Source organism: Brassica napus, chromosome C7 (genome assembly GCF_020379485.1).
Source record: "Brassica napus cultivar Da-Ae chromosome C7, Da-Ae, whole genome shotgun sequence".
In the NCBI taxonomy this organism is placed as follows: Eukaryota; Viridiplantae; Streptophyta; class Magnoliopsida; order Brassicales; family Brassicaceae; genus Brassica; species Brassica napus.
In genome coordinates this window covers 53,651,103-53,661,382 of record NC_063450.1, presented here as the reverse complement: position 1 = coordinate 53,661,382, position 10,280 = coordinate 53,651,103, and the positions used below count along the sequence as shown (strand labels likewise).

The window sequence follows — 10,280 nt, the reverse complement described above, 5'->3', positions numbered from 1 at the left end:
TTTTAAATACAAAAAAACTTAAATAATGAATAATTTATTTATTTTTCCTTCAAAATTTAAATATCTGAACCCGGCCCAAAATATCTGAACCCGAACATAAAATACACGAACCCGACTCGAAGTGTAGAAATACCCGAACGGGTTTTATACCTTTATACTGAAATATCCGATAGAAACACGAACGTGTATCCGAACGTCCACCCCTATGATATATGATCATTTGTATCTTGATTGAACAAAAAAAAAAAGTTAAACCATTGATCACAAAAATTTTAATGTGGGACTTTTACCAGTTTTAGTAATTTATATTCGTTTTTAAAAATTCAAAATATAACATATAAGAAAAAATCTAATTTTTTTACTATATGCTTAATGTGATTGTTTAATTTCTTTTAATAGTATAAAATTAAACAAAAAAGAAAGAGGTTAAAATTTTTTTTATCAAATATGTATTATTTATAATCATTAATTGTCATATATTAACCATATTAAGTAATTCTGTAGCTTTTATTTAAAAAAAGAAAAAATATTATTTTGTACACTATTAATTAATGTTTATATGGACCAACTTATTTTTTTAATAATTTCAAAAATCATTTTCGTAATAACACGTGGCTATGAAAACATGTTGTAATGCTTCAGGATTAATATTCAGGGGATAACTGGGATTATTATGTCATGCGCATGTGAAAAATAATTTTGGTGACATGTACGTCTGTGTACAACACCGCAAACCCTTCACGGGTAAATGAAATACGAGGATGTTCTTAGCGAAAATGGAATACGAGGATGAGATGCAAGAATTAACTTCAATAATGGTGTGGTTTATTGGTGAAAATGTGAACAATTGTCCACATCCAAACCATAACTGAAACATAATATTTTCATCACTCCTCACTTCATACTCTTTCCCAAAATCTAAAAATGAATCATTTCTTTTTGTTAATTAGTATGTAATACAACACAAAGAATTCAACCCTATTTCTGGGTTCGATTCCCCTTGGCCACCTGAGACGCTTTAAGTGGTAAGAAAACGCGGATCCTGTGGACTTCATAGTGATTAGTCATTGGGCCTAGAAAGCATTTGAGATCACACAACGATTATTAAAAAAAAAAGAAAAAGAATTCAACCCTATTGTACACAAAACACAAATAATATGTTCGCCAAACACATTATAGTTACTCTCATCTTAAAACATAAAACCAAAGACTCTTTTTTTTTTTTGTAACACAAACCAAAGAGACTCTAAAACCTTATTGTGCGTTGAAAAAAACAACATCATGATCATCATACAACCATTTTATTTCTTTATTCCAGACCGTCTACGCTGACGTTCAGCTCCGGCTGCGCGAACTCGATACCAATACTAATAGTGACGTGGGGAGGAATAAGAAGAACTAGCACCGGCCGAATTAGTGGAAGAACGGCCTGGGACGACGTTAATGCACTGGATGTTTTCGAGTACGTCCAGTACTTCTTTCATGTGAGGTCGGTTTTTCGGGTCTGGTTCGGTACAAGAGAGTGTTATACGTCCCAATTCGGTCACCACCTTGGATGAGTATTGACCTTTGATTCCTTTGTCTATTATTTGTTTCACTTTGTGTTTGCTTGAGAGTTTAGGTCTTAACCAGTCGAGTAGACTCTCTTGTCCGCGAGGCCGTTTTGGGTCACACGCTCTTAGTCCGGTCAGTACTTCCAGTAAGACCACACCAAAGGCGTATACATCACTTTTAACGTATAAATGGCCTGAAAGTGAAGAAAAATAAACCAACCGGTGAGTTTATTATTTAGTCATCAAAAAAAAAATCTTGAATGATTAATATCAGCGAGGTAGAAGAGACTAGTACTTGACAACGTAAAATCTAAGGTTTTGTCAAAGTCCATAACTGTTTATTATAGTAAATCAGTGACAATTACTAACGAACTACTCCCTCCGTTTCAGAAAGATCCACGTTTTAGAAAAAAAAAAATTGTTTCAAAAAAATATTTTTTTACCTTTTCAATGTATTATTTAATGAAAAATTATAATTTTTAAAAAAATTAATGATGTTTATTGGATTTTTATTGGCTAAAAATTATGGGAAATTGTTATTCACAAAAAACAATGCATTTACGATCAAGTTTTAATGTATTTTCTTAATATGTGTGAAAAATCTAAAATATGTATCTTTTTGAAACGGAATGATTACAGTTTATGTTTTTCCTTATTTATGTACCTGTTGCCAAATATTCAGGAGCAGCGTAGCCAAATGTTCCCATGATCCTAGTCGAAACGTGTGAATTCCCTTGTGATGGTCCTAACTTTGCTAGTCCAAAACCTGAAATCTTTGCTTCATAATTCTGCGCGGATATATATCAAACGATAAAATATCATTAAGAAAACAAAAAAAAAGTACAGATTCTCTTTTAATTAACGCGACTATCATATAATGATAATTTAATTAGACTAACGGAATCGAGCAGTATTTGAGAAGGTTTGAAGTCTCTGTAGATGACTTGTCTTTGTAAGCCGTGAAGATATGCAAGGCCACGTGCTGCACCGATCATAATCTTGATCCTTAGATCCCAAGGAAAAGACTCCTTTCCTGAAACCAAATCGAAGTTTTTATGAATCAGTCTTTGATATATAACAATGAACAGTTAAAAAAATCTTCATTACGTTGAAAAAGATGATACTCAAGGCTTCCTTTGGGCATGAACTCGTAGACAAGCAGGTGCTCTTTGTCTTCACGGCAGTATCCTAGTAACGTCACCAGATTCGGGTGTGAAAGCACACCCAAGAAGTTAACTGCTGTCTGTCCAGAATCAAAACCACAAATTCTAAAATTTAGCTCTGTAACTTGAAGACAAAATTTTGTTTTCTTCAAAAGATACAATAAACCATTTCTAATTGGGTATTAAACAACTGGTAGGTAACATAATCCTTTGAATAAATGCCTGAATTTTTATTACTGTTGTAGTATTTCCTAAACGATGTATTAAAATGTTTATTTATTATAGTATAATTTGATAGTATTTCTTTTAATCAGTATGCAAGAGTGCAGTAAAAAGTCAAGGTCGTCTGTTGTTTGGAATAGTCAAATAATTAATGGTGCTTGTTGAAATTTCGTAACCACTACGTCAATGAAGAAACAAATATCGCAAAATAATTAAGGTCGTTTGTTGACTTACTCGCCACTCTTCAAAGCCTTGCACACTCTCGGAGCTCAATCTTTTGACGGCGACGGTCATACCGGAGCCGCCTTTAGAAGGAGCAAGAGTCTCGGGCCTCTCGGCATGGATCCAACCTCTGTAAACTTTACCAAAACCTCCTTCACCCAACATCAAATCCTGTTTGAAACCCTTGGTCGCCGTCTTGAGTTCCAGAAAGCTGTAGACTCTGAGATTTGGCGATTCCAATACCTGCCCTGAATCACTCATAAACACACCGGAACTCTCGCTCGAAGCCTCCACGAATTGGCTTCCTCCTCCGACGCTGTTGTTTGTTCCATTGCTGTGGTTGTTCGTCGAGGCTGAGTAACCATATCACAAAGGCAAGAGAGAGATCAGTAAGTGTGATGTTCGAAAACTTTTGCCAAGAAAATCTCGTCATGACGTAGCTAGAGACAAAAACAAGAACCTTATGCATTTGGAGTCAAAGAGATTGATTACCATGACTCTGAAGACCTGTTTTGGACGGTGAGGAAGAGGAAAGGGATGAATTACAAAGACCCATTTCACTACTCTTCTTCTTGTTTTTCTTGTTTACGGATTCAGACGAGCAAGGGATGATCAAGTAGTAATATAATTTTTGTCATGGAAAAAGAAAATTACGGGAACTTGGGGGGGGATATAAGAAGATTGAGAGTGAGGAAGGGGGTAACTAAAAAGTCAAATTATTAAAGGAAAGAACCCACACCACTATCTATTTGACCATTTCAATGTTTTGGTCTAATTTGTCATTTAATGCAAGTCTTTTTGATATTCCACGAGAAAATATCATACGAAAATGCCAAGAAAATGCCAAAGCTTTTGACTCTATCATCGTGTGATTTGAAAATATAGTTGATAATTTTGTTTTAGTTTGGAAATATTGTTATTGTTTATAGTTTTATTTCATGTCTCTCTGAACTCATGTGCACATCATAGACTCATAATAATAATTCGGTTACTATAAATCCAAAACGAACGTGCTATTGATATAATATACTGTGATAATGTGCATTTTAATAAAACAATGTACTAACATGATATTTGATTAAATTTCACATACTTTCCATCTTGCAACGGTTGAGCAACTCTCTAGTATCTCAAACAACAACACAAGAAAACGTTATTCTATACACTCCAATAATATGGTCCCAAATAAATTTTAGTTACTCTGATTTCAAAATAGAATAGAGTTTAAAAAATAGAATAGAATAGAATCAAAAAGACTGAAACCATATCGTATCAGTATGGCCGATAAATAAATAACATCAAGCAGCCATTTCTTTCTGTACTCCAACCCTTCCAGGCGACGGCCTTGGCGACTTCCTCCGTTCAGCCCCAGCCGCACCAGCTCGATATCCATACTGATAGTGATGTGGCGAGGAACGAGAAGAGCTAGCAACAGCAGGTTTAGTGGAAGAACGGTCTGGAACAACATTAATGCGTTGGATGTTTTCGAGTACGTCGACTACTTCCTTCATGGGTGGTCGTTTTTTTGGGTCTAGCTCGATGCAAGAGAGTGTGATGCGTGCCATTTCTGCTGCGACTTTGGATGAGTATTGACCTTTGATTCCTTCGTCCATTATATGTTTCACTCCGTGTTTGCTTAACAAATCTGGTCTTAACCAGTCGACTAGACTCTCTTGTCCGTTGGGCCGTTTTGTATTGTGTGCCCTTAGTCCGGTCATTATTTCTAATAGTACTACACCGAACGCATAGACGTCACTCTTGACGTATAAATGTCCTGAGGATGAAGAAAATAACCTAAACCTTTATCAACTGCAATCTGACTATTCAAATTATAAAATAAACTATGTTTTCTAAGTGTACCTGTTGCCATATATTCAGGAGCAGCGTAACCATACGTGCCCATGATCCTAGTTGTGACGTGTGACTTCTCTGGTGATGGTCCTAACTTTGCTAAACCGAAATCTGAAAGCCTTGCATCATAGTTCTGCGCAGATTAACAATTTCAAAACAAAATATCATTAGCCAAGGCAAACGATTAAATATTCTACTAATTGACATGACTATCATATAATGGATGTTTTAATTAGACTAACGGAATCGAGAAGAATATTGGAGGCTTTGAAGTCTCTATATATGACTTCTCTTGGCAAGCCGTGTAGAAACGCAAGACCACGAGCTGCACCAATCACAATCTTGATCCTTAGGTCCCAAGGAAAAGGCTCGCCCCCTGAATCAAATGAAGATCATGCAGAGTAAATAAAAAAACGAAACAATCATAGTGACAACGATTGGATGGTGTTTTGTGGATTTTAAAGATCTTAATTACGTCTGAAAAGGTGATTCTCAAGGCTTCCTTTGGGCATGAACTCGTAGACAAGGAGAAGCTCCTTGTCTTCACGGCAGTATCCTAATAACTTCACCAGATTTGGATGTGAAAGCGTCCCCAAGAAGTTAATCTCTGACTGTCATAAAAAAAAACAAAACCCACAAAATCTCATTTAGCTTAATTAACTTAAAGACTAATATAGTTCCGTCAAAATATACAATAAACCAGCTAAAAGATCTTGAACTCCAAAATATATCTAAACTGACCGTGCTAAAGAAAATTTTATAAAAAATAAATAGAAGAACTTATAATTTCTCTGACTCTTACCAGTATTACTTTAATGAAATTATAATAGCTAATGATATTATAGACGAAGTCCAGCAGTAACAATCATAAAGCGAATTTGTTGTCAGTGTTAGACAATTGATAAATAACTTTAAGACTTATAGCCGCCTGAGTTTAAAACTATTTATCTCCTAAATCTTAGTACAAACATGTTCTATATTATTATTATCTAATATTTCTTTAAACCATTGTGCAAGACTTGCAACAGAAAGTCTTGGTCGTTTCCGGATTAGAATAGTCAACTCGTTAGATCGAATAACGTAATTATTGGTTTCTTTGTATGTTTTCCCATCAAAGAAGTAATCAAAATCTAAAAATAATTATGTTTTTAGTTGAAATTAAGAGAGTTTAGATCTTACGCGCCACTCTGAATAACCCTGAACGCTCTCGGAGTTCAATCTTTTGACGGCGACGATCATACCGGAGGCGGCTTTTGAAGGAAGAAGAGTCTTGGCATCGATCCAACCTCTGTAAACCTTCCCGAAACCTCCTTGACCCAACATCGAGTCCGGTCTGAAGTTCTTGGTCGCCGTCGATAGTTCAAGAAAGGTGTAGACCTTGAGATTTGGTGATTCCAGTAGTTGACCGGAATCAGTTATAATCCCACCGGAGCTCTCGCTTATGGCCTCGGAGAATTGGCTCCGTCGTCCGGCGCTGCTGTTGGACGTTGCGGCGGTGGTGGTTGTTGACGACGAAAACTCTGTTCCGTTACTGTGGTTGTTCGTCGAGGCTGATTAATCATTCACAAGGACAAACAGATTAAAAATAAACAAGAACATGCAGAAGAGTTTTATGATTAGAGATTAGTAATTAATTACCATGACTATGGTGGAGACCTGTTTTGGAAGGAGAGGAAGAGAAGAGGGATGAAATGCAATGGCCCATTTGATCAGTTGTCTTCTACTTTCTATGTCTTGTTTCTGACAAGAGCTAGTGGATGATCAAGTATCTATGAAGCATTCATTGTTTGAGTTTCGAATTGCTTAAATAAGTTTTGTAATGTAATCTTGATTAAGGTGAAACCAAACAAAAAAAGGGAAGGAAGTTTGAGGGGATATATAAGAAGATTAGAGTTCTTCTTTTAGATTGTGGAAGGAGAGAAGGTCTGAGGAACCCGCCATTCTTTAATATGACATTTTCCATGCTATGGTCTTATTTGTCAATTTTATGCATTTTCTATTTGAATAAAAATAAATTAAAATTATATAAGAAAATGCCAAGAAGATCGACCAAGTAATATCCTAGCCAGATTATTTTCAATATGAACGTGTGAACTGGAAAAAAAGTTGTTAGAACTTTGTTTTACTTCGGAAATTTATAAATAGTTTCACTGTCTTCCACATTTTTAGAACTCATGTTCACATCATAGCAATAGTTTGGTCATTTAGAAAAAAGAAGAAAAACAGGATGAAAAAATTCGATTTATAAAACTATATAAATAACCAAGAACTCTGGATTAGGTTTTTCGTTTAATGGTCTTGTAACGCTCAGTACTATTCCCCTTGAATGATCTCCTAACCATTTGATCTACGAACACGGTGACATAAGCTATTTTCAGTTATTACATATATAATCGAATATACAGAATAAAATACTCTATATACTATGTACAGTGATGTGAAATGGACCTTTATAAAGTAAAAAGGTCGTTTCTTTGTAAATGCTTAAAAGTGTCTTTGTGAAATTTATTCATTTATTTTCCACAAACCTTAGTAATCATTCGGTATCTATTATTCTTAAACAAGTTTCTATAAAGATAAGAATTTTGTCATATGTTAGCCTTTTTGCTTTTATCACAATAAAACTAAAACATATTCAAATGATCATAAACTTTTCATATAGTAATTTCATAGAGATTTGCTTTCATATGGAATAACAATTGACATTAAATTTCAATTTTATTTGCTTTGGATAAAATAGATTTGCATTTTTGTAAATTGCTCAGAACGTTTCAATATTAAACAAAAAAAATTATGAAAAACATTGAATTTTTTTTTTTCCCAGGTTAGGTGAAAACTAAATTTTGGTCCAAATGGAGAGAAATTTAACAAAGACATGTTTTCGTCATTGTAAACGGACACTCGCACATACATACACACTTGAAGTGGTCTATCAAGTTTGGAACCTCATTATACGCTACACGTCCCTTAATTTAATCTGGTCTTTGTTGTGCCGGTGTAGATTTTCAAAGCACGAGCTAACAAATAGGACCACTCAATCACACAAATACACTAGCTAGTTGCATTAACTAAATTATCATCACACATTTGAAAGTTTTGAATCTTGACTACAGATTGATCTAGATCACTTAAGAAACCAAGCTTTTGAAATGAATTCGATCTTCTACCTAACTGCACTATCCCAAAAAGAAGAATTATTTCCGGCTTCCCATCACAAAAAGTCATGATACCAAAACAAAAAGTACTCAAAACCAACATGACTTAGAATCTGTTAGGCTGTTAGCCTTTGTGACTAACATTTCTAGATACCAAAAGACTTCGCAGAAGTCCTAAATAACTTTATGTTTGATGTTTCTACTAAAAGACCTAGAATCTCCTTTAAGAAAAAAAGACCTAGAATATTTAAGTGGAAGAGAAGGATATCAGAGATTCTTGTTCTTCTTGGCTCTGGAAATTCTCTGTCCTTAGAAATTATATGTCCTTCTTTGAAGTCCTCCGAATCTATTGGTTTCCTTCTTTAAAGTCGTGCGCTGCGCTAGTTTTATGTTTTACGGTTGATATGACTTTGCTAGGCCGGGCTCAATATATTTTTAATGAAAAAACAATTATTAATGGGTTGCATTCTGGGTTTGATTTAATTTTGTTTTTATATAGTTTATGGGCCCAAATTAATATAGAGTCGAGATATTATTTTCAGAAAACGTGATGGGATATTGATATGAAGACAATGGCCTCTAACTTAAATCATAGAGTTTCAAAAAAAGAAGAAGAGAATATCACTATTTTTGTCCACTTCGGCCACTAGTATGTATGAATAGTCAAATGTACTTGAGGAAAGGGCAAAGCTTGGCTAGCAAGATAATAGAGGTCACATCCAAGAAACGTGTCCAGGAATATTCGTAGCTGGTTTTGTGGTATAAATACATAACATAACCTTCTCCTTCAGTAACCTGAAACCAAACATAAACAACATCAGCCATCTTCTAAAGACTCTACACACGTTTTCTTATAAACTCAGATCATGTCTCTCTTCGCGTCCTTCTTTGGTTGCTTCATTCCAAAATCCAGCTCAAGGATTAGCTCAGACGATGGTAGTACTAGTAACTCGAAAGTCATGTCTCTGGAGAAACCAAAAAGAAAAGCTGATGATACTTCGAGAGCTCCGATCATAGTGACTTATTTTCCAGTAGGTTCGAATCTTTCACGTTTGTAAGAGAAGAAGATAAGATGAAGCCCGAGACCTTGATATATTTTGCAAGGCTCTGTTTTCTTTTGTTCCCCTTGTTTGTTTGATAATATGTATAAATTGTAATAGATCTACCAGTTATATTTGATAAAAACATATATATATTTGTCGTATTCAGGCAAAATAAAAGTTTAAACGTTTACAGAAATGAGAAAACAATAGTATTTCTTATTAATCAACATCAGGAGGAGTGAGTGTAAGTGTGAGTGTTCATTCCCTGTATACGAAAGTATAAGCAATTTTAAAACTTACCTTAAAAGTTTATTGGGAAAAAATGTGACGTGGTGACGTGGTTTCACGAGAAGTTTTTATTTAATAAAACGCTTAGGTGTCACGCAGAGAACGTTTTTCACCAAAATTATGAATTTAATGCGTTCACACTAACATTCATTTAAAAGAACTTCATACCATATATACTTTTTTCCGACGAACACTTTTACGCGATAAAGCTTCAACTTCAAGTTCGATTAGTTGATTTATCAATCCTCTCAATATAATCATAGCATCAATAAAGATTTCTTCTTATTCCTCTATACGTTTCTTTTAAAAATGGTAACCCATCTGATCCATTAAGTTGACAGATCCGTAGAGACGACAAAGCAATGAAACTTTAGTACGATGCCAAGTGTTAATGAAAGAACCATTTTCTCCATATCTGCTTTCATGCATTTAGAAGAGCACTCACGTTCTTGAGAACCGCCTCGAATTGCTGAAAGAAGACGTTGAAAATCTATTTATAGATAAATGTGTCGTACTCAGTTTTGTTACTGCTCGATGAGGTGATCTCTGTTTCGAGAAGACTGAATCAGTGTAAATCGTTTCGGTTTAGTGTATTAGTTTTCTCAAGCAAGCAACATAAGCATGTGAGTGTCACCACCTTCGCCGCCATGAGAGCTCTGCATTAGACGACCTTGAAGATGAGAAGAAACTTCCAAGAACGAACCACCAGCAAGTCTCACGTGTTGGTCGCATTTGGAAAAACCTTTACAATTTAGAAGGTCAAATAACTTTCAATTTCTTTTA

General features: G+C 34.9%; 3 protein-coding genes across 3 annotated transcripts; 1 reads left to right on the top strand and 2 right to left on the bottom strand.

Annotated features, from left to right (window-relative positions):
- Positions 1 to 1,120: 1,120 nt before the first annotated feature.
- On the bottom strand, positions 1,121 to 3,912 carry LOC111208336 (probable serine/threonine-protein kinase CST). The gene is made up of 6 exons (XM_022707395.2): positions 3,653 to 3,912; positions 3,173 to 3,513; positions 2,661 to 2,796; positions 2,453 to 2,586; positions 2,218 to 2,341; positions 1,121 to 1,747 (listed from the first exon to the last, which is right to left on the bottom strand). Exons 1-6 carry the CDS (start codon positions 3,714 to 3,716, stop codon positions 1,368 to 1,370), a joined length of 1,179 nt encoding a protein of 392 aa, XP_022563116.1. The 5' UTR covers positions 3,717 to 3,912; the 3' UTR covers positions 1,121 to 1,367.
- A 387-nt stretch (positions 3,913 to 4,299) lies between these two features.
- LOC106348148 (probable serine/threonine-protein kinase CST) lies at positions 4,300 to 6,970 on the bottom strand. Its single transcript, XM_013787819.3, has 6 exons — positions 6,650 to 6,970; positions 6,191 to 6,561; positions 5,487 to 5,622; positions 5,254 to 5,387; positions 5,021 to 5,144; positions 4,300 to 4,934 (listed from the first exon to the last, which is right to left on the bottom strand). The coding sequence occupies exons 1-6, from the start codon at positions 6,714 to 6,716 to the stop codon at positions 4,459 to 4,461; spliced, it is 1,308 nt and encodes a 435-aa protein (XP_013643273.2). The 5' UTR covers positions 6,717 to 6,970; the 3' UTR covers positions 4,300 to 4,458.
- A 1,983-nt stretch (positions 6,971 to 8,953) lies between these two features.
- Positions 8,954 to 9,405, top strand: LOC111208239. Its single transcript, XM_022707169.2, has one exon. The coding sequence runs from the start codon at positions 9,033 to 9,035 to the stop codon at positions 9,222 to 9,224; it is 192 nt and encodes a 63-aa protein (XP_022562890.1). The 5' UTR covers positions 8,954 to 9,032; the 3' UTR covers positions 9,225 to 9,405.
- Positions 9,406 to 10,280: the final 875 nt, after the last annotated feature.

Excerpts from the sequence above, each read along its gene's own strand:
- LOC111208336 (XM_022707395.2), bottom strand. The coding sequence starts at position 3,716 with ATGGGTCTTTGTAATTCATCCCTTTCCTCTTCCTCACCGTCCAAAACA. Across the intron at positions 2,587-2,660 it reads TGAGTATCATCTTTTTCAAC|GAAAGGAGTCTTTTCCTTGG; the intron begins GTAATGAAGATT and ends ATTTGGTTTCAG. Across the intron at positions 1,748-2,217 it reads TCCTGAATATTTGGCAACAG|GCCATTTATACGTTAAAAGT; the intron begins GTACATAAATAA and ends CTTCACTTTCAG.
- LOC106348148 (XM_013787819.3), bottom strand. The coding sequence starts at position 6,716 with ATGGGCCATTGCATTTCATCCCTCTTCTCTTCCTCTCCTTCCAAAACA. Across the intron at positions 6,562-6,649 it reads AGGTCTCCACCATAGTCATG|CCTCGACGAACAACCACAGT; the intron begins GTAATTAATTAC and ends ATGATTAATCAG. Across the intron at positions 5,388-5,486 it reads TGAGAATCACCTTTTCAGAC|GGGGCGAGCCTTTTCCTTGG; the intron begins GTAATTAAGATC and ends CATTTGATTCAG.
- LOC111208239 (XM_022707169.2), top strand. The coding sequence starts at position 9,033 with ATGTCTCTCTTCGCGTCCTTCTTTGGTTGCTTCATTCCAAAATCCAGC.